Here is a 19,656-nt window from a genome sequence, read left to right on the forward strand (position 1 = left end):
TGCTATGATTCACAATGACAAGAGGTAGCACACAGAGTAATGCTAGACATTCCCTACAAAAACAAATTGCTTGCTATTTCCCCATCAGTCGTATAATTGTTTCTGCTGGAACATCTATGGGCTCTCAATTTGCAACATTTGCTAATTATTTTACTTAACATTAATTTAAATCCATTCCTGTGCCCCATGTCATTTATAAATTGACTCCACAAACCAGTAAAATGACTATTGTTAAACCACACACAAGGACATTTTTGGATGAGTATCATATTTCTATTTTCTCTTTGGATACTTGGTAAGATATTAAAAATCATTAGGTATGGGGAAAAGTAAAATTAGGAATTCAGATTGATTAGTAGGACTACTAATAAAACACGTTGTGAAGGAGCAAGTCTCATGTCAAGCTTTATCATCTGAACCTGCCCCAATTGATATCACAAAGGAACATGACCAATACTGCTTGAAAGATGGGAGGAAATACTTAAAATCATCTTTCTGAAAGGGAATCCCACAAATCCCAATTTAAAAAAAGACTAAAGACTAGTTCTCAGCCATTAGTAATCTTCAGCTAGTAGCACATTTCTCTGTACCTAGCCGATAACAGGAAAAATAAAAAAGGCAACAGTGCATATCAATAATAAGGAACAAAAATAGGGGCCTAGTTCTCCAAGAGGAAGAACAATATCTCATTTTATCACATTATTATTTTATACAAGAGAAAGAAAGGATTATGTCAAGAAAATTAATACTTCTCACTTTTATTTGATGATTTAAGATAATTTGAAAGGTTATATTATTCCAAATTGCTGAAACTTCACAATTGCCAGTATTTATCTCGGAGCACCGTCTGAAAAGGTTGCTGGCATTAATGATGGTACAAATATGACGGATTTTTTTAAATGGCCAATTTGGCAAACATTGATCCATCATGACAATACCTTCCAAGGCAAATTCAATTACATGGTCACTGAAACTCACACGTATAGCAATGGACAGAACAGAAATTATCCAATGGAAATTTGCTCTCAATAATGTAAACAATGGCAGATTTTAGTTTAATCCAGTTGATAAAGTGCAAATTCTAGTGTGAATAATATTCTCATGAATAACAGGGATGGAATGAGACAAACTGCACGGACAATTTTTCCAGTGCTGCATCAAGGAATAATTGGAAGGCCACAACTAATTAACATGATAAAGAGTGTAAATGAAGTCAATGAAAAATCCCTACATTAATTTAGTAATATGTTAGTTTTTCACTACAGTTTAATTTTTTTCATCAGCTGCCAGACATCTCATTCGCCAACAATCTGAGGTTATAGGTGAAAACAACAGGTTTGTTCAGGTTGCCAAAATGTACACGGAATGAATCACATGCCTTAACCAAGTTCTACTACTTGGTAGAATGAGTGGCTATTCTGTTTTTTTCAAACAAAATTCTAAAGTTAATAAATAAGCATGACTGCATACATTTCTACGGAATGTACAAAATGACAAGACATTTCAGTGTAGCGAGTTTACTACCTAATGCTGGATAGCCCACAAATGCAAAGAATGGATTCCTCCATGTTCTAATTACTAGTTCTATTATAACTACACTCTCTCTTTCACATCCCCACCCCATTGCTCCATTCTTCTGCGTTTTCCATTATCCTTTCTTAATGCATTGTGAATTATATTTTCATATCCTCTGTCAAACGCCCATTTTCCTCTCATGTCACAAGACAAAGCAATTTCAAATCACCACTTGAAGGAGAAATGGAGTGCAGGTAAAGGTGAAATTCCTCAGCTCATTTTGTTTGTAATAGCATTGCGAATCTCCCAAACCTAGTTTTTAAAAGCTCCAAGGTCAATACAATGCACAGCATCGTTTACAAAAATAAGTGCTGCTGAGCCCCAAATATAACCCTACAAGAGTGTGGACTACCACAACTCCGCAGCTATTAGAGGTAGTTGTAGTCGCCACCCCACATACTGTCGGTATGTTCGGAGGAGCAATGACGGTCATGCTTCTGATCTGGGGATTCTGCTGCAGGGAAGGATCTTCTCGGTCACTGAAGTCAGGGAGGTAGTTGGGGGAAGGAGTCTCCTCATGGTGGATATAATGTACCATATCTCTCCACTCCAGCTTATAAATGTGCGTTAACATGTACTCTCTCAGGCCCTCTTAGGAACAAAGTTAAACAAAGCAAAGATGGTGTTGGAGCTCTGATTGCCTGATGCAGTTTTTGATTGGGAGATACCTATGCTTTCCAATAATTATGAAGTATAGTGTAAATTAAACCATGTGCATTTGTCATAAATTTCAAGCACACTTTGGAGCTGTGGTAGAATGCGTTTGCAAGTCCATTAAAATTTTAAATGCACAGAAAATGCCAAAATTTGTGGTGCTCCTAGTGGATGGAGAGATACTTGAAGCATGTGTCCAGTACAATAGCTGACTGCAGCTCTCTGCAGTAGGAGCTGCATGTGATGCAGTACAGGTTGCACAGCACTGAGTGATGCTCCGTAGGAGGAGCTACAATCCCATTTCACTCCTTCCCCCTCCCCCTCCCAAGCAGTTATACAGCTATGTGCACCTGCAGCAGAAAATCAGCTGATTGGACAAAGTCTGGAAAATGCTCCAGTTACATTATTCACTTCCCAGGCAGTGTGTGTTCATCATTTTCTGTCTGATAGCAGAGCAGCAGCGATGAAGGGGTCTGTGCCGGGGCTGGATAAATCCTCTGTGAATCCGTGTAGGCTTCATGCACTGCAGAAACATACCAGCCTGCACTGAACATGAGTCTGGCTGCTCACGTCAGCTGTTCCATGCTGAATTGCTTTGTGAGTCTGCTGCTTTTTTTTTACTTCTATTGGCTTTGAGGCCTGTGCAGCCATGGGATGCTAGGTAATTTTTCAAATGCGACATGAGAGGGAAAACAGGCAAGGAATCCTGAAAATCATGGAACATTTTGCTGGTATTGGGAAGGCAAGGATGGCTGGTGACTAAGCATATTCTGTTCCACAGGGCTGAGACAGACATTGCTTTCAGGTGATCATGTTGGTATGTGGCTCGGCATTACTGAGGAATGTTTCTGATATTTATTTTACTGATTTTATTTTGTATGTATGTTTAGTTCACACTATTCATTTGTGTTTTTAATATTTTCTTGCTCACAGCATTTTCAATGCTATAATGCAAACAATATGGTGCTTGAATCTTAGAGGAATGCAAAGTAGGGCCGGTATTTGTAAACTAAATGTTTGAAATGTACTGATTTTGGTGACAGATAAACAGTGCTGTTATCTAGAATCGCTGATGAAAGGGTGTCTCCAAAATCTCTTTATCAAAAAAGATGCTGTTGCTTCTGTCTGAAGCTGTGGCATGTTGGGAGGGGCCTGTTACAATTACAAATGCACCATTTGAAGTTTTATTGTGTGAAATCAAGCAGTCTTCCAGATTGGTTTTAATCACTGCTAATAAAGATTGTGAAAGGTTGTAAGACATACCTTTTGTTGTAAGTCTTCTGCACTCAATTCCAGTTAAACACTGTCGATGCTCTTACTGGGTTGTTTCGGGTTGCCCTTACAGGGTTAAATATTTACCTAAGACTGCTACCCATGGTTCTTGACAAACAAGATTTAAAATATTGGTTAGGAAATCCAAATTGCAGGGCAATAGAATATTATGGATTTAGTGGAGGGAAGCTCCAGATTTAAAAACAGTGGAGCACAATAGGATTTGGCTGGAGATGGCCTAGCTTAATAGGATGCAAAGCACAATGGTGATTTATATTGTAAGACCCAGACTAATTTAGAGCACTCAAGAGATTGCAGTAACAGGTCCTGTTTGATGAATTTAGGACAGGTGGAATCAAGGGGTATGGGGAGAATGCAGGAACGGGGTGCTGATTGTGGATGATCAACCATGATCACATTGAATGGAGATGCTGGCTCGAAGGGCCAAATAGCCTACTCCTGCTCCTATTGTCTATGTATCTATGAATTGTAGAATATTGGTATTAACAGTTTAGAGTTTGGATTGATGGTTTATGAACGTTTTGGTAAGAATGAACTAGATTGATTGCTTTACAATACAACGAATGACAAAAGAAAGCCCAGATTAATATATTGTGAAATACAGGGAAGATTTGGGATGATATGTAAATTAAAATTGCTGCGAGAAGGCTAGGTATTCAATGTCTATTTACATCGTAAATAAAATAAATTACTTAAAGTTAATGCATTAAGTTTCAAAAATACATAACCTGCTGTATGAAGTGAAGCTGTGGTCATATGAATGTCAATTTGAGTACCTGGCATTATTTCTAAGAGCCTCGTGGAAGTGCATGATACTGAACCAGTTCTTTGCTGCCTGGTGCCGGGATAATTCATTTGATAGGATGTTCGTATTTTCATAAATAATAAAACGTTCAACTGTATTTGCAGTAAATGCAGTGTGAGTGTTGCAGCCTCTGTGAAAGATGAATTCCATCTTCAATCTTATGATTATCCAATTCCAATAAATTGTGGCACAGTTGGTAGAGTTGCTGCCTCACAGTGCCAGAGACCAGGGTTCAGTTCTGACCTTGAGAGTTGTCTCTGGAGTTGGCACGTTCTCCCTGTCACCACTTGGGTGGGTTTGTTGGTTAATTGATGTCTCTATATTGCCCTGAGTGTGCAGGCAGTGGATGAGAAAGTGGGATAACTTATAACCCGTGTGAATGGATGATCAATGGCTGATGTGGACTCGGTGGGCCAAAAGGCTTGTTTCCATGTTGTCTCTCTCAAAAAATATTTATTGATTATTCCATTCATTTGGCAAGGACAGAGCTGTATATTAAATATAATAATGTATATTGATGTTCTTCACACTTTTGAAGAACATCAATGTATAGATATTACACAAAATGATGCGCTGGCCATGTACAGTGTACAGTATCTGCTTAATGTTTTGTGTATGATATCCAACATATGGGAAATATATGATGCACTTAATCTGTTGTACTTTCCACAGTACCTTATTGTTTCAAGCTTTGTCTGCCTAATATTACAACGTGTCAAGTATTCTTGGTCAACTAAACCTTCAGTCACCACTGGATGGTCAAGAATAACTAGATTAGTCTGGTTGGAGGAGGAGGGGCTGTGAAGCTATTTAGACATGAAATGAGTGATCTATGCAGGAGAGACTGCTGGAGTGCAAGTCAGTTTTAACCATTAAAGAGGATGTTGCCAAAATCTCTGTAGAATTGGAAATAGTGGTAGAGATAGTGAATGGGGTAAAACTTGATAAGAAAACATTACATGATGGATGGGCTATGCTTAAAATAAACAACTCACTTGGTCTGCATGGAATGCAGCCCAGGTGACTGAGAAAGACAAGGATGCATGTTGCGGGAAGATCTATCGCAATCATCCAATTCTCTTTGGGCTCTGAGGAGATGCTGGAGGAGATGAAAGGGGTGCAAGGACATGCAACTGCATGGTGATGAAATTTAAAAAATAATAATTAGGGACTATATAAACAACCACTTGCAAGGGATTGCACTGATAAAAAGGCAGCAAAGATTAACTCCTGAATTCCCCTCCCCCACCCACCCAAGTCGTCTTACCAGTTCCCCTGGTCGCTTCTCCAGCCAACATTGGGCTCCACCTTTCCTGAAGTCATCTGTTGCCAGCCCTGTTTATTCACAAAATGCTGGAGTAACTCCGCAGGTCAGGCAGCATCTTGGGAGAGAAGGAATGGGTGACGTTTCGGGTCGAGACCCTTCTTCAGAAGGGTTGCCAGCCCTGATTTGTTCTGGCCTTATTTTTGCATCCAGTTTATCCCTTCTGCTGCACACCCTCTACCTCAACTCTCAGTCTGAAGAGTTGAGTTTGGTTTATTGTCACATGTACTGAGAGGTACAGTGAAAAGCTTTTGTTATATGCTAACTAGTCAGTGGAAAGACAAAACATGATTAAGGGACGGACAGAAGATTCTGTGGCAGCAGGAGGGACTTGAGGATGGTCTGTTGCCTCCCTGGTGCCAGGGTTCAGCACATCACGGACCGGCTTCAGAAAATCCTAGTAAGGGAAGGCGATCAACCTGAAGTCGTTGTGCACGTGGGCACGAATGACGTCGGGCGGAAGAGGAAGGAGGTGCTACAGCGGGAGTTTAGAGAGTTAGGAAAAAGACTGAGAAGTAGGACGTCGAAGGTGGTTATCTCTGGACTGCTACCGGTACCTCGTGCAGGTGAGGCCAGGAACAGAGAGATAGAGGGTATGAATTTATGGCTGAGGGGCTGGTGCAGAGAGCAGGGATTTAGATTTCTGGGCCACTTGGATCTCTTCTGGGCTAGGGGTGACTTGTACAAAAGGGACGGGTTACATCTTAACAGCAGGGGGACAAACATTCTGGCAGGCAGGTTTACTAGTGCGACACCTGTGGCTTTAAACTAAGTAGTGGGGGGGAGGGGTTAACAAATTGTGAATATGAAGATGAGGTTAAAGGGAATACAGGAGATATTGCAGAAGACTCTCGGAAGAATGGGAACAGAAGTTCTAGAGGGGAAAAGAGATTAAGGGCAGGGCCATTTGTGACCGATGTGAGAGGGGAGGTAAATACAGAAGTTAAAGTGTTGTACTTAAATGCGCGTAGTATAAAAAATAAAGTGGATGAGCTTGAGGCTCAGTTAGTCATGGGCAAGTATGATGTTGTAGGGATCACTGAGACATGGCTACAAGAGGACCAGGGCTGGGAACTGAATATTCAGGGGTACACAACGTATAGAAAAGACAGACAGGTGGGCAGAGGGGGTGGGGTTGCTCTGCTGGTAAGGAATGATATTCATTCCCTTGCAAGGGGTGACATAGAATCAGGAGATGTTGAATCAGTATGGATAGTATGGATGGAGGAATTGTAAGGGTAAAAAGACCCTAATGGGAGTTATCTATAGGCCCCCAAACAGTAGCCTCGAGATACGGTGCAAGTTGAATCAGGAGATAAAATTGGCGTGTCACAAATGTAATGCTACGGTGGTTATGGGAGATTTCAACATGCAGGTAGACTGGGAAAATCAGGTTGGAAATGGACCCCAGGAAAGAGAGTTTGTAGAGTGCCTTCGAGATGGATTCTTAGAACAGCTTGTACTGGAGCCTACCAGGGAGAAGGCAATTCTGGATTTAGTGTTGTGTAATGATCCTGATCTGATAAGGGGACTAGAGGTAAAAGAGCCATTAGGAGGCAGTGATCACAACATGATAAGTTTTACTCTGCAAATGGAAAGGCAGAAGGGAAAATCGGAAGTGTCGGTATTACAGTATAGCAAAGGGGATTACAGAGGCATGAGGCAGGAGCTGGCCAAAATTGACTGGAAGGAGGCCCTAGCAGGGAAGACGGTAGAACAGCAATGGCAGGTATTCCTGGGAATAATGCAGAGGTTGCAGGATCAATTTAGAGGCGGAAAGACTCTAAGGGGAGTAAGAGACACCTGTGGCTGACGAGGGAAGTCAAGGACAGCATAAAAATTAAGGAGAGGAAGTATAACATAGCAAAGAAGAGTGGGAAGACAGAGGATTGGGACTCTTTTAAAGAGCAACAAAAGTTAACTAAAAAGGCAACAAAAGTTAACTAAAAAGGCAATACGGGGAGAAAAGATGAGGTACGAGGGTAAACTAGCCAATAATATAAAGGAGGATAGCAAAAGTTTTTTTAGGTACGTGAAGAGGAAAAAAATAGTCAAGGCAAATGTGGGTCCCTTGAAGACAGAAGCAGGGGAATTTATTATGGGGAACAAAGAAATGGCAGACGAGTTAAACCGTTACTTTGGATCTGTGTTTACTGAGGAGGATACACACAATCTCCCAAATGTTCTAGGGGCCGGAGAACCTAGGGTGATGGAGGAACTGAAGGAAATCCACATTAGGCAGGAAATGGTTTTGGGTAGACTGATGGGACTGAAGGCTGATAAATCCCCAGGGCCTGATGGTCTGCATCCCAGGGTACTTAAGGAGGTGGCTCTAGAAATAGTGGAAGCATTGGAGATCATTTTTCAATGTTCTATAGATTCAGGATCAGTTCCTGTGGATTGGAGGATAGCAAATGTTATCCCACTTTTTAAGAAAGGAGGGAGAGAGAAAACGGGTAATTATAGACCAGTTAGTCTGACATCAGTGGTGGGGAAGATGCTGGAGTCAATTATAAAAGACGAAATTGCTGAGCATTTGGATAGCAGTAACAGGATCATTCCGAGTCAGCATGGATTTACGAAGGGGAAATCATGCTTGACAAATCTACTGGAATTTTTTGAGGATGTAACTAGGAAAATTGACAGGGGAGAGTCAGTGGATGTGGTGTACCTCGACTTTCAGAAAGCCTTCGACAAGGTCCCACATAGGAGATTAGTGGGCAAAATTAGAGCACATGGTATTGGGAGTAGGGTACTGACTTGGATAGAAAATTGGTTGACAGACAGAAAGCAAAGAGTGGGGATAAATGGGTCCCTTTCGGAATGGCAGGCAGTGACCAGTGGGGTACCGCAAGGTTCGGTGCTGGGACCCCAGCTATTTACGATATACATTAATGACTTAGATGAAGGGATTAAAGTACCATTAGCAAATTTGCAGATGATACTAAGCTGGGGGGTAGTGTGAATTGTGAGGAAGATGCAATAAGGCTGCAGGTTGACTTGGACAGGTTGTGTGAGTGGGCAGATACATGGCAGATGCAGTTTAATGTAGATAAGTGTGAGGTTATTCACTTTGGAAGTAAGAATAGAAAGGCAGATTATTATCTGAATGGTGTCAAGTTAGGAAGAGGGGATGTTCAACGAGATCTAGTGCATCAGTCACTGAAAGGAAGCATGCAGGTACAGCAGGCAGTGAAGAAAGCCAATGGAATGTTGGCCTTCGTAACAAGAGGAGTTGAGTATAGGAGCAAAGAGGTCCTTCTACAGTTGTACCGGGCCCTGGTGAGACCGCACCTGGAGTACTGTGTGCAGTTTTGGTCTCCAAATTTGAGGAAGGATATTCTTGCTATTGAGGGCGTGCAGCGTAGGTTCACTAGGTTGATTCCCGGAATGGCGGGACTGTCATATGTTGAAAGGCTGGAGCAATTAGGCTTGTATACACTGGAATTTAGAAGGATGAGGGGGGATCTTGTTGAAACATATAAGATAATTAGGGGATTGGACACATTAGAGGCAGGAAACATGTTCCCAATGTTGGGGGAGTCCAGAACAAGGGGCCACAGTTTAAGGATAAGGGGTAGGCCATTTAGAACGGAGATGAGGAAGAACTTTTTTAGTCAGAGAGTGGTGAAGGTGTGGAATTCTCTGCCTCAGAAGGCAGTGGAGGCCAGTTCGTTGGATGCTTTCAAGAGAGAGCTGGATAGAGCTCTTAAGGATAGCGAAGTGAGGGGGTATGGGGAGAAGGCAGGAACGGGGTACTGATTGAGAGTGATCAGCCATGATCGCATTGAATGGCGGTGCTGGCTCGAAGGGCTGAATGGCCTACTCCTGCACCTATTGTCTATTGTCTATTGACCCAGAAACATCACCTATTCTTTTTCTGCAGAGACGCTGCCTGATCTGTTGAGTTAATCCAGCACTTTGTCTATCTTTGGTAATAAAACAGCATCTGCAGTTCCTTCCGACACATTTGTTAAATGCAAATTGTGCTTGATTGAGCTGATGGAATTTTTTCTCGAGGCTGATGAAAAAAATGTAATCTATGCTCCACAGTGAAGTCTGCTCAATACAAGGTGAAGTCCCATGTAATTAAATCCATCTGTACCAAATAGGAAGAGGCTATCTAGCTCTTCAAGCCGACTCTGCCCTTTGTGGTCATGGTTGGTCTTGTACCTCACGGCTGTTTACCAACACTTGCCATATCCCTTGATTCTTTTAATACCCAGAAACCTAACAATCTCTAACCGTTGACCCTTCACAGCCTACCATGGTTGAGAAAGTTGCCCACCTTTATGAGTGAAAAAATGTTTCCTCATCTTGGTTCTAAAGAGCCTGCCCTTTATTAAATTGTAACCCCCTCCCAAGTCTTAGACTTCTCATGAGCGGGAAACATGTTTCTGCATTTGGCCTATGGAAACCCTTTAAGGATTTTAATAAGATCTCAAACTATGGAAAATGTGGTCCCAGTTTATTCAATTTTTTCCCGTATGGCAAACTCACTCACTGTCCCTAGAGCCAGTCATGTGAATCTTCACAGACTAAAACACTAGATAACACTAAAGTCCTATACAAACACAGTAAGATATCTATGCTTGATTAATAAGATCCTCCCCATTTAAAGGCTAACCTGTTACTTGTTGCACCTGCTTGTCAGCCTTCAGTGAGTTATGTACAAGCACACACGAGTCGCTTTTGAGCTTCAATACCATGCAGTTTTTGGATATCTGCTTTTGATTTTCAGACTTGAGGATGATAGACTGATGTTCCCCATGAGTTAGTCCATTAATAATAATAATAATGCATTTTATTTATATAGCGCTTTTCATATACTCAAAGACGCTTAATAGCCATTAGGTACAGGGTTAAATTTCCAAATTAGCAGATAGCACAAAGCTTGGAAGTCTCAAATGGATAAAGCAGATGAAATTTAATTTGGCATCCCTGAAGAACGTGGATAGATTACATTTTGGGTTGAGAACCTGACTCAGACCTGTCTTTTGTGTCTTTCATTGGTAAACTAGCATCCGGAGTTCCTTGTCTCCATCTTCTTGACCTGTACTTGTTTTTATTTACAGGGTGAAGAAGGGCCACCCAGTTTGGAGTACATCCAGGCCAAAGATTTATTTCCACGGAAGGATCTGGTGAAGGAAGAGGAGGACTTGCAGGTACGGTCTGCAATGATGTTGTTCATGAATGGGAATTTGAATTTGAAGTCTATGGAAGTGTGGGTCAAGCCCTCTCTTTGCTCTCCCAATTTGAAATCTGGGTGGATGGGGGAAGCTGAGATTTCAGACCTTAAAACACACATGAAATAGGTATATTCATTTTTCTGGACATGCTTATGTCAGGTCTGCTTTTAAGAAATTTTAAATAGTTCATCTTTTGTAATTAGACTAAAATAATTGTAATCATTAAGGTTTAGAAGAAAATGAATGCCATGGTAGATACTGAAGGTTGAATGAGTTGCTGCTTGTAATTTGACATTGATGCTCTTTTCCAGTGTAACGTGAAACTTTGTGTTTGGTCTTGCTGCGTGGTACTACTAGGTTTCCTTGTGGAAGAATGAAACAAATTCAAAATAATTACTTGTGTTTCAGCAGCCGTTTTAAGAGGAACTTGCTGCAGCACCTGTCTTGTAGATTTTTGTCATGATGGTCAAGGCTAATGTAGAAATTGCAGGTTGTTCCACATATGGGGCAGGAGGTGCTTGGTAGGTTGGGTGGGTAGGGATATTGTAAGATAGTGATAGTTGTTCCTTGCAGCAGTTTAGCCGAGTTTCTGCTACTCCCAATATGTAAAGACAAGATTCTCATGTCATCCCAAATACTAGTTTTCGACTTTGTGGGATACAGGATAGGGAATTTTGATGGGAATGTTTTCATGTATCTTCAACGAAGCTTTAAGCACGTTCCATGGTAGACCTTGGAACAGTGTGCCTAATGGTGAGTCTGGTGTTGTATACGCAGAACAGCCTGAACAATGGAGCTGACTGAATGTAATGTGGGCCTCAATGGTGGAGAGATAGGCCTAGGATAGGCCACTGACATTGGTTATCCATTTACTAAATATAGTGGATTTGATGGAGACCAACCATATTGATGGTATCTTTCCATTGCTTTAAATTGTCCGAGTCCATGAGTAGTAGGTGGTCCACTGACAATGGACTTTTCACAAATTGGAGGGAAAAAATAGGGCAGAGAGATCATATTTGTCACACCACTCCTGGGCTTTGTTGAAGAAGTGCAAAGGCCATGTGGGGTTCCAAATGTCGATCAGCCGGTGTGTGGTTTTTCCACCTCCGGGCTACCTACACATCTCCTTTCCCTTTTGCGTGTTGGGTGGTCCATGAGTTTTGTGTTAAGTCTGAGGTCTTGATCTTCAAGCACCCTTTTCTTCAGTTGATTAACTGAAGGCTATGGTGCAGAATTGAAAGCAGTGGTGAGTGTTATCAATGTCTACCTGTAGTTTGGGGGTAGTGCCAGGCCAATGATCCATCGTTGTTTGACACTGGTCTTCAATCAGATTGGTTCTTTTCAGTTAGGATTGCATGCCATCATAAAGCAAATACGAGATCAAGACTATTTCTCTTGTCAGCGTAATTTGAGACGTGTGTTGTCAACATCCTGTTTAATACAGTCAAATGCTGGTGAGGTTGAGAAAGGCTATGTATAGTTTTTGATGCCTACATTGCTCTGGGTTTGTGAGATGACATGGAATGACGGTTATGTCCATTGAGCCTCACAAAGGATTGAATCCACACAGCATTTGAAGAGCAGCTCTCCATCCCACTGTAAGAGGCAGTTGAAGACCCTGGCAATGACTTTCCCTGTAGCAATCAGGCACATAGCTTTGTAGGTACCACAGAAGTGCATCTTTCTTGTAGATGATCAAAATCATGGTATATCTGAGGCCCTCAAGTTTCAGGTATGGACCAGATAGATTCATGACAGAAGCTTCTCGTTCCCAAGTTTGAGATCTCAGCTGGGTTGTAGGACATGACCAATAGGACAAGCAGTACTAATGGAAAGGAAGAAATCGAGCCAATGTCACAGCTAATTACATTGCTGTAAGGGTGTTATTTTTCTTTGCATCTGTTTTTTAAAATTTCATAATCAATTTAACCCGTTGACCAATTGGTCATGTGATTTATCTGGAAGTCTATCTACACCTCTGCCTAAAGAAGGACCTTGACCCGAAACATCACCTAATCCTTTTCTCTAGAGATGCTGTCTGACTCGTTGAGTTACACCAGCTTTTTGTGTCTTATCCTCTGCGTAGCATGCATGTTACCAGATATCTTTATCTGTTTATTCTGTTCTCTCTGCAGAGGTGGTGGTGGGTAGGATGAATAAGACAGACATCTATGATAGGATGAGACCAGGTCAAATGGGTTAATAGAAACAGAGGTAATTACGCTTTGTGGTGCTGGGTTGTAGGACATGACCAATAGGACAGGCAGTACTAATGGAAAGGAAGAAATGGTGCTAATGTCACAGACTTGTAGCTTATTGCAATAGAAGCTCAGAATTTCTCATGCAGACTGAATGCAGGCACTCTACATAGCAATCCACAATTTCCATTGCAAAGGAGACCACCATGTGATCACTGAATGCAATACGCAAAATTAGAAGCGCATGCAAATTTTTTAGACTTCCATTCAATTATCATGAATCACTAATACATTGTTCCAATATACAGATTGATCACTTTACATTCCTGCTTGCTGTAAAATTTTACAGTGAATTGGAATATAAATACAATTCAGTTAAGAGACAATGTTATTGGTAATGTAACATTTTTTTAAGCAACTGATGTGACAAAATAGTAAAATTGTTATAGGCAAAATAAATTGATTGGGATGTAACAATAAAGACCTCCGTAATATCCATGACTATTTTTGAAGCTTTTGTCAATACAAGATTGACAATTTCCTTCACATTCTCCCTTTTACATTCAGCCTTGAGTTTGGATTTCTGATTAGGACTTCTACCAATAAGCTGACTGAAGGGGAAAAAAGTTATTTGCAGTCTTAAAAGTACTGAATCTGGTTTCAGATTACCAGCACACATCTTTAAATCATAGTATTGGGTTACGAAAAAAGCTTTGGAGTTGGCTGGAAGTGGATTACTGCTTTGCCCTTTACAGTAAGAGCTACAAGGGAGGAAAGCTAAATTTGACTGTGGCTAGCATTCACAGCTGCTGCCCTTACTAGACAGGCCAGTTCTAGACTCTTATTTTGCATATTAATCATGCCAGTTGTATCTGACCAGCCAATTGTCAGAGTTTAATTCAAACTCATTCATTCCACTGACACTGGTGCTGCTATCGCTTGTTACAATGCAAAAATAAGGATTACCCCTGCCATCATTTATACTGTGAACAGACCCAGATTCTGTTGTCCCTCTGTAATTCAGGTGTATAATGCCTAGTTATCTTATTCACCACAACGTTTAAAATACCAGGAAATCCTTCCTGTAATATGGTGCCTCCAAAATGAAGGCCACAGATTAAATAATCTTCAGATCATGAATAACAGTCATGAAAATAGTTTTGAAATAGGGCACGGGCTATTGCAACTTTGAAGAAACAATTAGGCAGGTACATGGATCAGTCAGGTTTATAGGGATATGGGCAAAGTGCAGGCAGGTGGGACTAGTGTAGATGTTACATGTTAGTTGGCTTGGGCAAGTTGGATCGAAGGACTTGTATGACTATAACTCTGAGGTGGGAGATCAAAGTATATTTGATAGAGGGGAATGTAATTTTGTGGAACTTGTGAAAGGGCCTTTGCTTGTCACACGAAGCATTGCAACCATAATCTATCAATGATCTAGTTTCTTATTTAAGAATAGTGAAATAAAAATAATGCAGTTTTAACGTTGCCTTTTTTGTTCACAGATTCCTTTTCCAGTACTCCAGGGTGAAGGTGTGGAATACCTGGGCCGTGCAGATGATGCTATAATTGCTATTTCCAATTACAGACTGCACATTAAATATCAAGACTCTTTAATCAATGTAAGCAGTACTTTAATCATCACACACAGTATTTTAATAAATGACATATTAAAACTCCTGTAATCTTACAATAGCTTAGCCCGACAGGTTTTTACAAATTTTCAAAGTGCATCAGTTAGAATTGCTGCATCTACTATCATGTTAATATATTAGCTTTTAGTTTGCAGCCAACTCCCTTCTGTTAATGAGAATATGGAATTCACTCTTCTCTTAGTAATACACTATATTATTAAAATGTAAAGAAATGGGAGAATTGAATGCAGCAGGCTGGAAAAGGGAAGGGGTGTAATTTTTTCATTGAAGAAGTCAAGTCGATCGTAGTTTAATTCCTCCATGAAACTTGTATTAAATGCTGTTTAGGTTGGCATTGCTCTGTAACAAAATGATCTGTTTTCTAATGGCGAGTCTGCTTGTCTTTGCATCTCCAATTTATTTTCTTCCTTCTGTCCTTGTTTGTTTTGATCTTTCTCCTTGAAGATCTTTATTCCCTACTGCTTCTGTATGACTCTTGAAAACTTTGTCTCTTTTATAAATGCATCTTCCATGTTTCCCTAACTGTTTCATTTACTTCCACATACAGAAGGCCTAGAAATATTCTGATAATTTTCTAAATACATAAATTATTACTTCCCGATCTTGATCTTGCTGTTATTCTTGCCCCCATTTATACCTTCCGAGGATCTGGCATGCTGCCAATTTGATTGGGCAGCTTGTTGATAACCAAATTTTCCTTTTTAAATAAACTGTTCACAACATTATTAATGTCCTCTTAATTTTCCATTTAAGCAAAAGAAAATCTATATTTTCAGTTTGCGTAATTTTAAAACTGTTTCGTGCACAAACACTGCTATGTGTTTATATTGCGTGGACTAAATTGTTAATCATTCTATCTGGAAATCCAAACCAACTATTAATTATCATTTGTAACATTCAATTGTTATATAGGTGCCAGTGGTAATCAGTATTTTGAAATATACTTGTTTAAGGTACCATATCATATCATATCATATATATACAGCCGGAAACAGGCCTTTTCGGCCCACCAAGTCCGTGCCGCCCAGCGATCCCCGTACATTAACACTATCCTACACCCACTAGAGACAATTTTTACATTTACCCAGCCAATTAACCTACATACCTGTACGTCTTTGGAGTGTGGGAGGAAACCGAAGATCTCGGAGAAAACCCACGCAGGTCACGGGGAGAACGTACAAACTCCTTACAGTACAGCACCCGTAGTCAGGATCGAACCTGAGTCTCCGGCGCTGCATTCGCTGTAAAGCAGCAACTCTACCGCTGCTCTACCGTGCGACCATTATAATCGAGTCAACTAAATATCATTTATTTATCCTTGTTATTCCAAAAGTATGTCAATTCTCCAACTCATCTAGTGAAGCCCATCCTTTGTATAACATGATGACTCAACTCCAAGCAGTCTTCCAGCCACATTAGAAACAAGACTATGGTGTAAACGCTAAGATGAAAGATCAACTTGATACATTTAATTCTGTTTCTTACTCAATGCATACTGCCTGACTTGAGAATTTACAAAATATTTAGCATCTACAATTTTGCTTTGAGTTTCTAGGAGGAACTTTGGCCTAACTTCTCATTTCTTTTATAAAAGGGCATAAACCACATGCCTCCTTCACCACCCGTTTACCGAGCTGCTGATCTTTGGAACCTGAAGAATTGTATTTGGTTCCTGAAATCCTATACAGTTTTTAATTGCTTATTATTCATTGCATATTCCCTTGGCTTTGCTTTTTGCCCTCTACAAATGCCCCACATTACACTTTCCAGATAGAATGCATTTTATTACATCGCTGCTGACCTGATCAACTTCCTGCAGTCTACAGTTCTTTTGCTATTAATCACATGATTAATTTTGACATTGTGTTCAAGTTTCTTACTTGTGCACCCTACTTTTAAGTGCATTTTCTTGTTTTCCAATAAAACATGAATCCATTGTTGGGCCCTGTGGAAAGGCACTTTGTTTCCTGTTAATGAACCAGTTATGGATCTTTTGCCACTTTGTCCAGGATTCTATGGACCTTCTTATTCATGTTCATAGAGTACCTTGTCTAAAGCTTTGATAAAATCCATAGATTTACCTCCTGTTGAGGATAGCAGAGGAAAGACACTGGAGCAAGAGTGATGTGGTCAACATGTTAGAAAATAACAGATGGGTCAAGAAAGGTGAGGAGAGGGTGACATTAGGTGTGAATTATATGAAAGCTGTTCATTGGAGAGTGATGCAGAGCTTTGGAGTGTCTGGGTATAAACATCAAGAGCACATGTGTTGGATTTTGGAGAGGAAAGGGAGATTGAAGATGTGGCTGTGGTTCATTAGAATGGGGGAATTGTCTTTTCGAGGAGTGCGATAATAAAGATTATGGACATTCAAACCTTGTAAAAGGCAACATTTAAATGCAAGTGCCTACAAGTTGCATTCTAGCTATATTTGGAGAGTGTGGAATGGAAGCATTGAAAACCTAGTCAGGAATATGCAGAGAGCAGCAACTAAATATCACATCTGAGCCCCTTTTTAATCCATGACTTACAGCAGACCTGCTTGGGGATTTGTTCCATATTTTTCTGGCAGTTATAAACCAAGGTTGTAAACTGCACATTATTCTTTTGTCAGTCAGGCAGAAATGAATGTTGTGCATGATTGAAGTCATCTCTTGTGTAAATGATGTTGGGAAATGGTCAGTTGTGCCTGTGTGGCTGAGATCGGAAGTGCTCCTGTTAAAACATACCGTGTGTGGCTTTTGTGTGCAGTTTGCACGTAGAAAATGACACTTAATAGGCTCTATTTTCTCGGTGACGTTTACTCAGTGAATGCAAGCAATCGAAAGTAACGATAACTGTCGTTTTTAATTCCAGTTTGCAAAAATATTGAAGTAAGAGAATGCAGTAATTTTCTCATTCTCATATAGGTATACGTTGACATTTAATTTCTGGGTTGAGGGTGGTGTACAGTGGATTAATTGGATGGACATTAGTTGGTATATCATACTATTAGCTTGCTCTAGTTTTGATCAGGTTGTGTGTTGTGTCTTGTTATTAGAAGCCAGCAAGTGTTTTCAGTGTATATGGTTCCTGCCTTTCTCGCATCTGTTATTTTGATTTCATTTTCCCCTTCTCTTTCCTTTTGTTCTGTTTTAGACCTTTCTGCAGGGTGTGGACGGTGACATCTCAGTAAGTACTGTGTGTGTGTGTACTTCACTGCTGGTTATGCATACCGCCACGTGTCCAGCCCACCCTTTGGGTTTACACTTTAAGTGAACGAGGTGGTCTTTTACAGTTTTTTTAGAATATGTATTACAAAGTAGGTCAATGAAAATATGCCCAATACAGACATGTACATATACAGATCTTTGTTCTTGTTCTCAATCACATAGTGGGTGTCCAAATAGGTATGTGTGTGAACAGAGAATAAGAGGTCAGGCTTTGGACCATTTTGCCTCCTAATTCCCTCAAATCATGCATTTGTTATTCATAGTTAACACAAGAAGGCAGTTTTGTGATGCTTGTTGATATAGCCCATGTGATGGATAATTATTAGGAGTGGTGACCTGGAGCAATTAAGTAGAGCATGAGATAAAGTTGTCCATTAGAAACCATAGTGATTGCCATATTGTCTTAAACAGAATATTAGTCTAACTTGCACGAACCCTTGGGCTGCAAGTGGCCCGATTTCAATGTTGGTACTTTACCGTAAAAATATTTTATGATTGGAACAACATCAGCTTCATGCTTTGTTTTTGATCATGAGTTGATGGTTTTTCTTAAAGTATTACAAGATAATTTGTTTAGAGATATAAAAAAATATTGCAAATGATTGAAATCTGAAAAAAATCAGGAAGTATAGAAAAACACATGAAGGAGGTCAGTGTGTTTTATGAGACCATATGCATCCATTGTTGAATAATATTGAAAAATGTGTGATTTGATAAGTTCCATTGACACTGTTCTGACTCAGCAGAAGACAACAATTCTGATTAATGATTCTTTAGATCCTGTTAAGACTCTGCATCCTCTGTTTAGTTCCTTATATTTGCAGTAATGTGAAGTTGTCGGAATAGTGGGTATTTTATCAAATTTGTGTTTATGCAACCGGCTTTACTTATCTCGAGGCCATTTCTGAAGCAGAATCATACTAAATGAATCAAAGTGAAATTGCCTTAGTAATAGTGGTGTTGTAGGAATTAGTAGGGTTCCTCTAATACATGCCTATAACATTAAACAAAAGACTTGGAAGTTGGCTGAAAGTTTATGTATTTAGCAGCATGTCATTTTTGACAAGCAGTAGGAGCTGAATTGTGGCTAAATTTGTTTGTATCGTTTTTCAGTTGAGTAGAGGAAGTTCAGTGCATGATATCACATCATTTGAAAAGTGTTGCATTCCAGCTTACTGTAATGATAACGCTGCAAGCTCAATGAGACGAATCCAGCTTGGTTGAAGTGACACTGCTCAAATACCATAATATTTGTTCTGGTATTTATGTCCGATTTACTGTTACTGTTTAGGCCTCCTTTTAAAAGTTCAACCTATTTACAGAGGTGATTACAATTCTCCAACATACATTTATCCTGTTATTACAGGTGCCTGTGCGGTTAATTGAAGCTGTTGAGAGCCGGGACATGTTCCAGCTTCATATCGTCTGTAAAGATTCTAAAGTGGTCAGGTATGTTTTGTGAGGGTCAAAGATATGAACCACAGACTATATTGTTAGACCATTTAAAAAAAAAAATGCAAGCAACTGTTTTCCGGCTTTTCAGAACTACTTAACGTGCAGAATTCTAAACTCAATGGAGTTTTAACCCTCTGCTACAATGTTTGCCGAGGTGGCACATTTTTACGCCTTATTACAATCTTGAACATTCATTCCAAAAACAAAATGCTTTTAGAAATGATACGATCGCCTTTCACTCAAATTAAATCCTGTGCGTAGGATCCCATGACGATCGCAGGGTGTGCCAG

At 40.1% G+C, this 19,656-nt stretch overlaps 1 protein-coding gene across 1 annotated transcript in view; it reads left to right on the forward strand.

Moving 5' to 3' along the window:
- Positions 1 to 19,656, forward strand: part of mtmr4 (myotubularin related protein 4) — a 130,292-nt gene that overhangs the window by 37,966 nt on the left and 72,670 nt on the right. Inside the window, 4 exon segments of the mRNA XM_078422457.1 lie at positions 10,727 to 10,816; positions 14,550 to 14,666; positions 17,838 to 17,870; positions 19,278 to 19,360. Coding sequence (XP_078278583.1) covers positions 10,727 to 10,816; positions 14,550 to 14,666; positions 17,838 to 17,870; positions 19,278 to 19,360 — 323 coding nt within the window.

This window comes from Rhinoraja longicauda, chromosome 26 (assembly GCF_053455715.1).
Source record: "Rhinoraja longicauda isolate Sanriku21f chromosome 26, sRhiLon1.1, whole genome shotgun sequence".
NCBI lineage: Eukaryota > Metazoa > Chordata > Chondrichthyes > Rajiformes > Arhynchobatidae > Rhinoraja > Rhinoraja longicauda.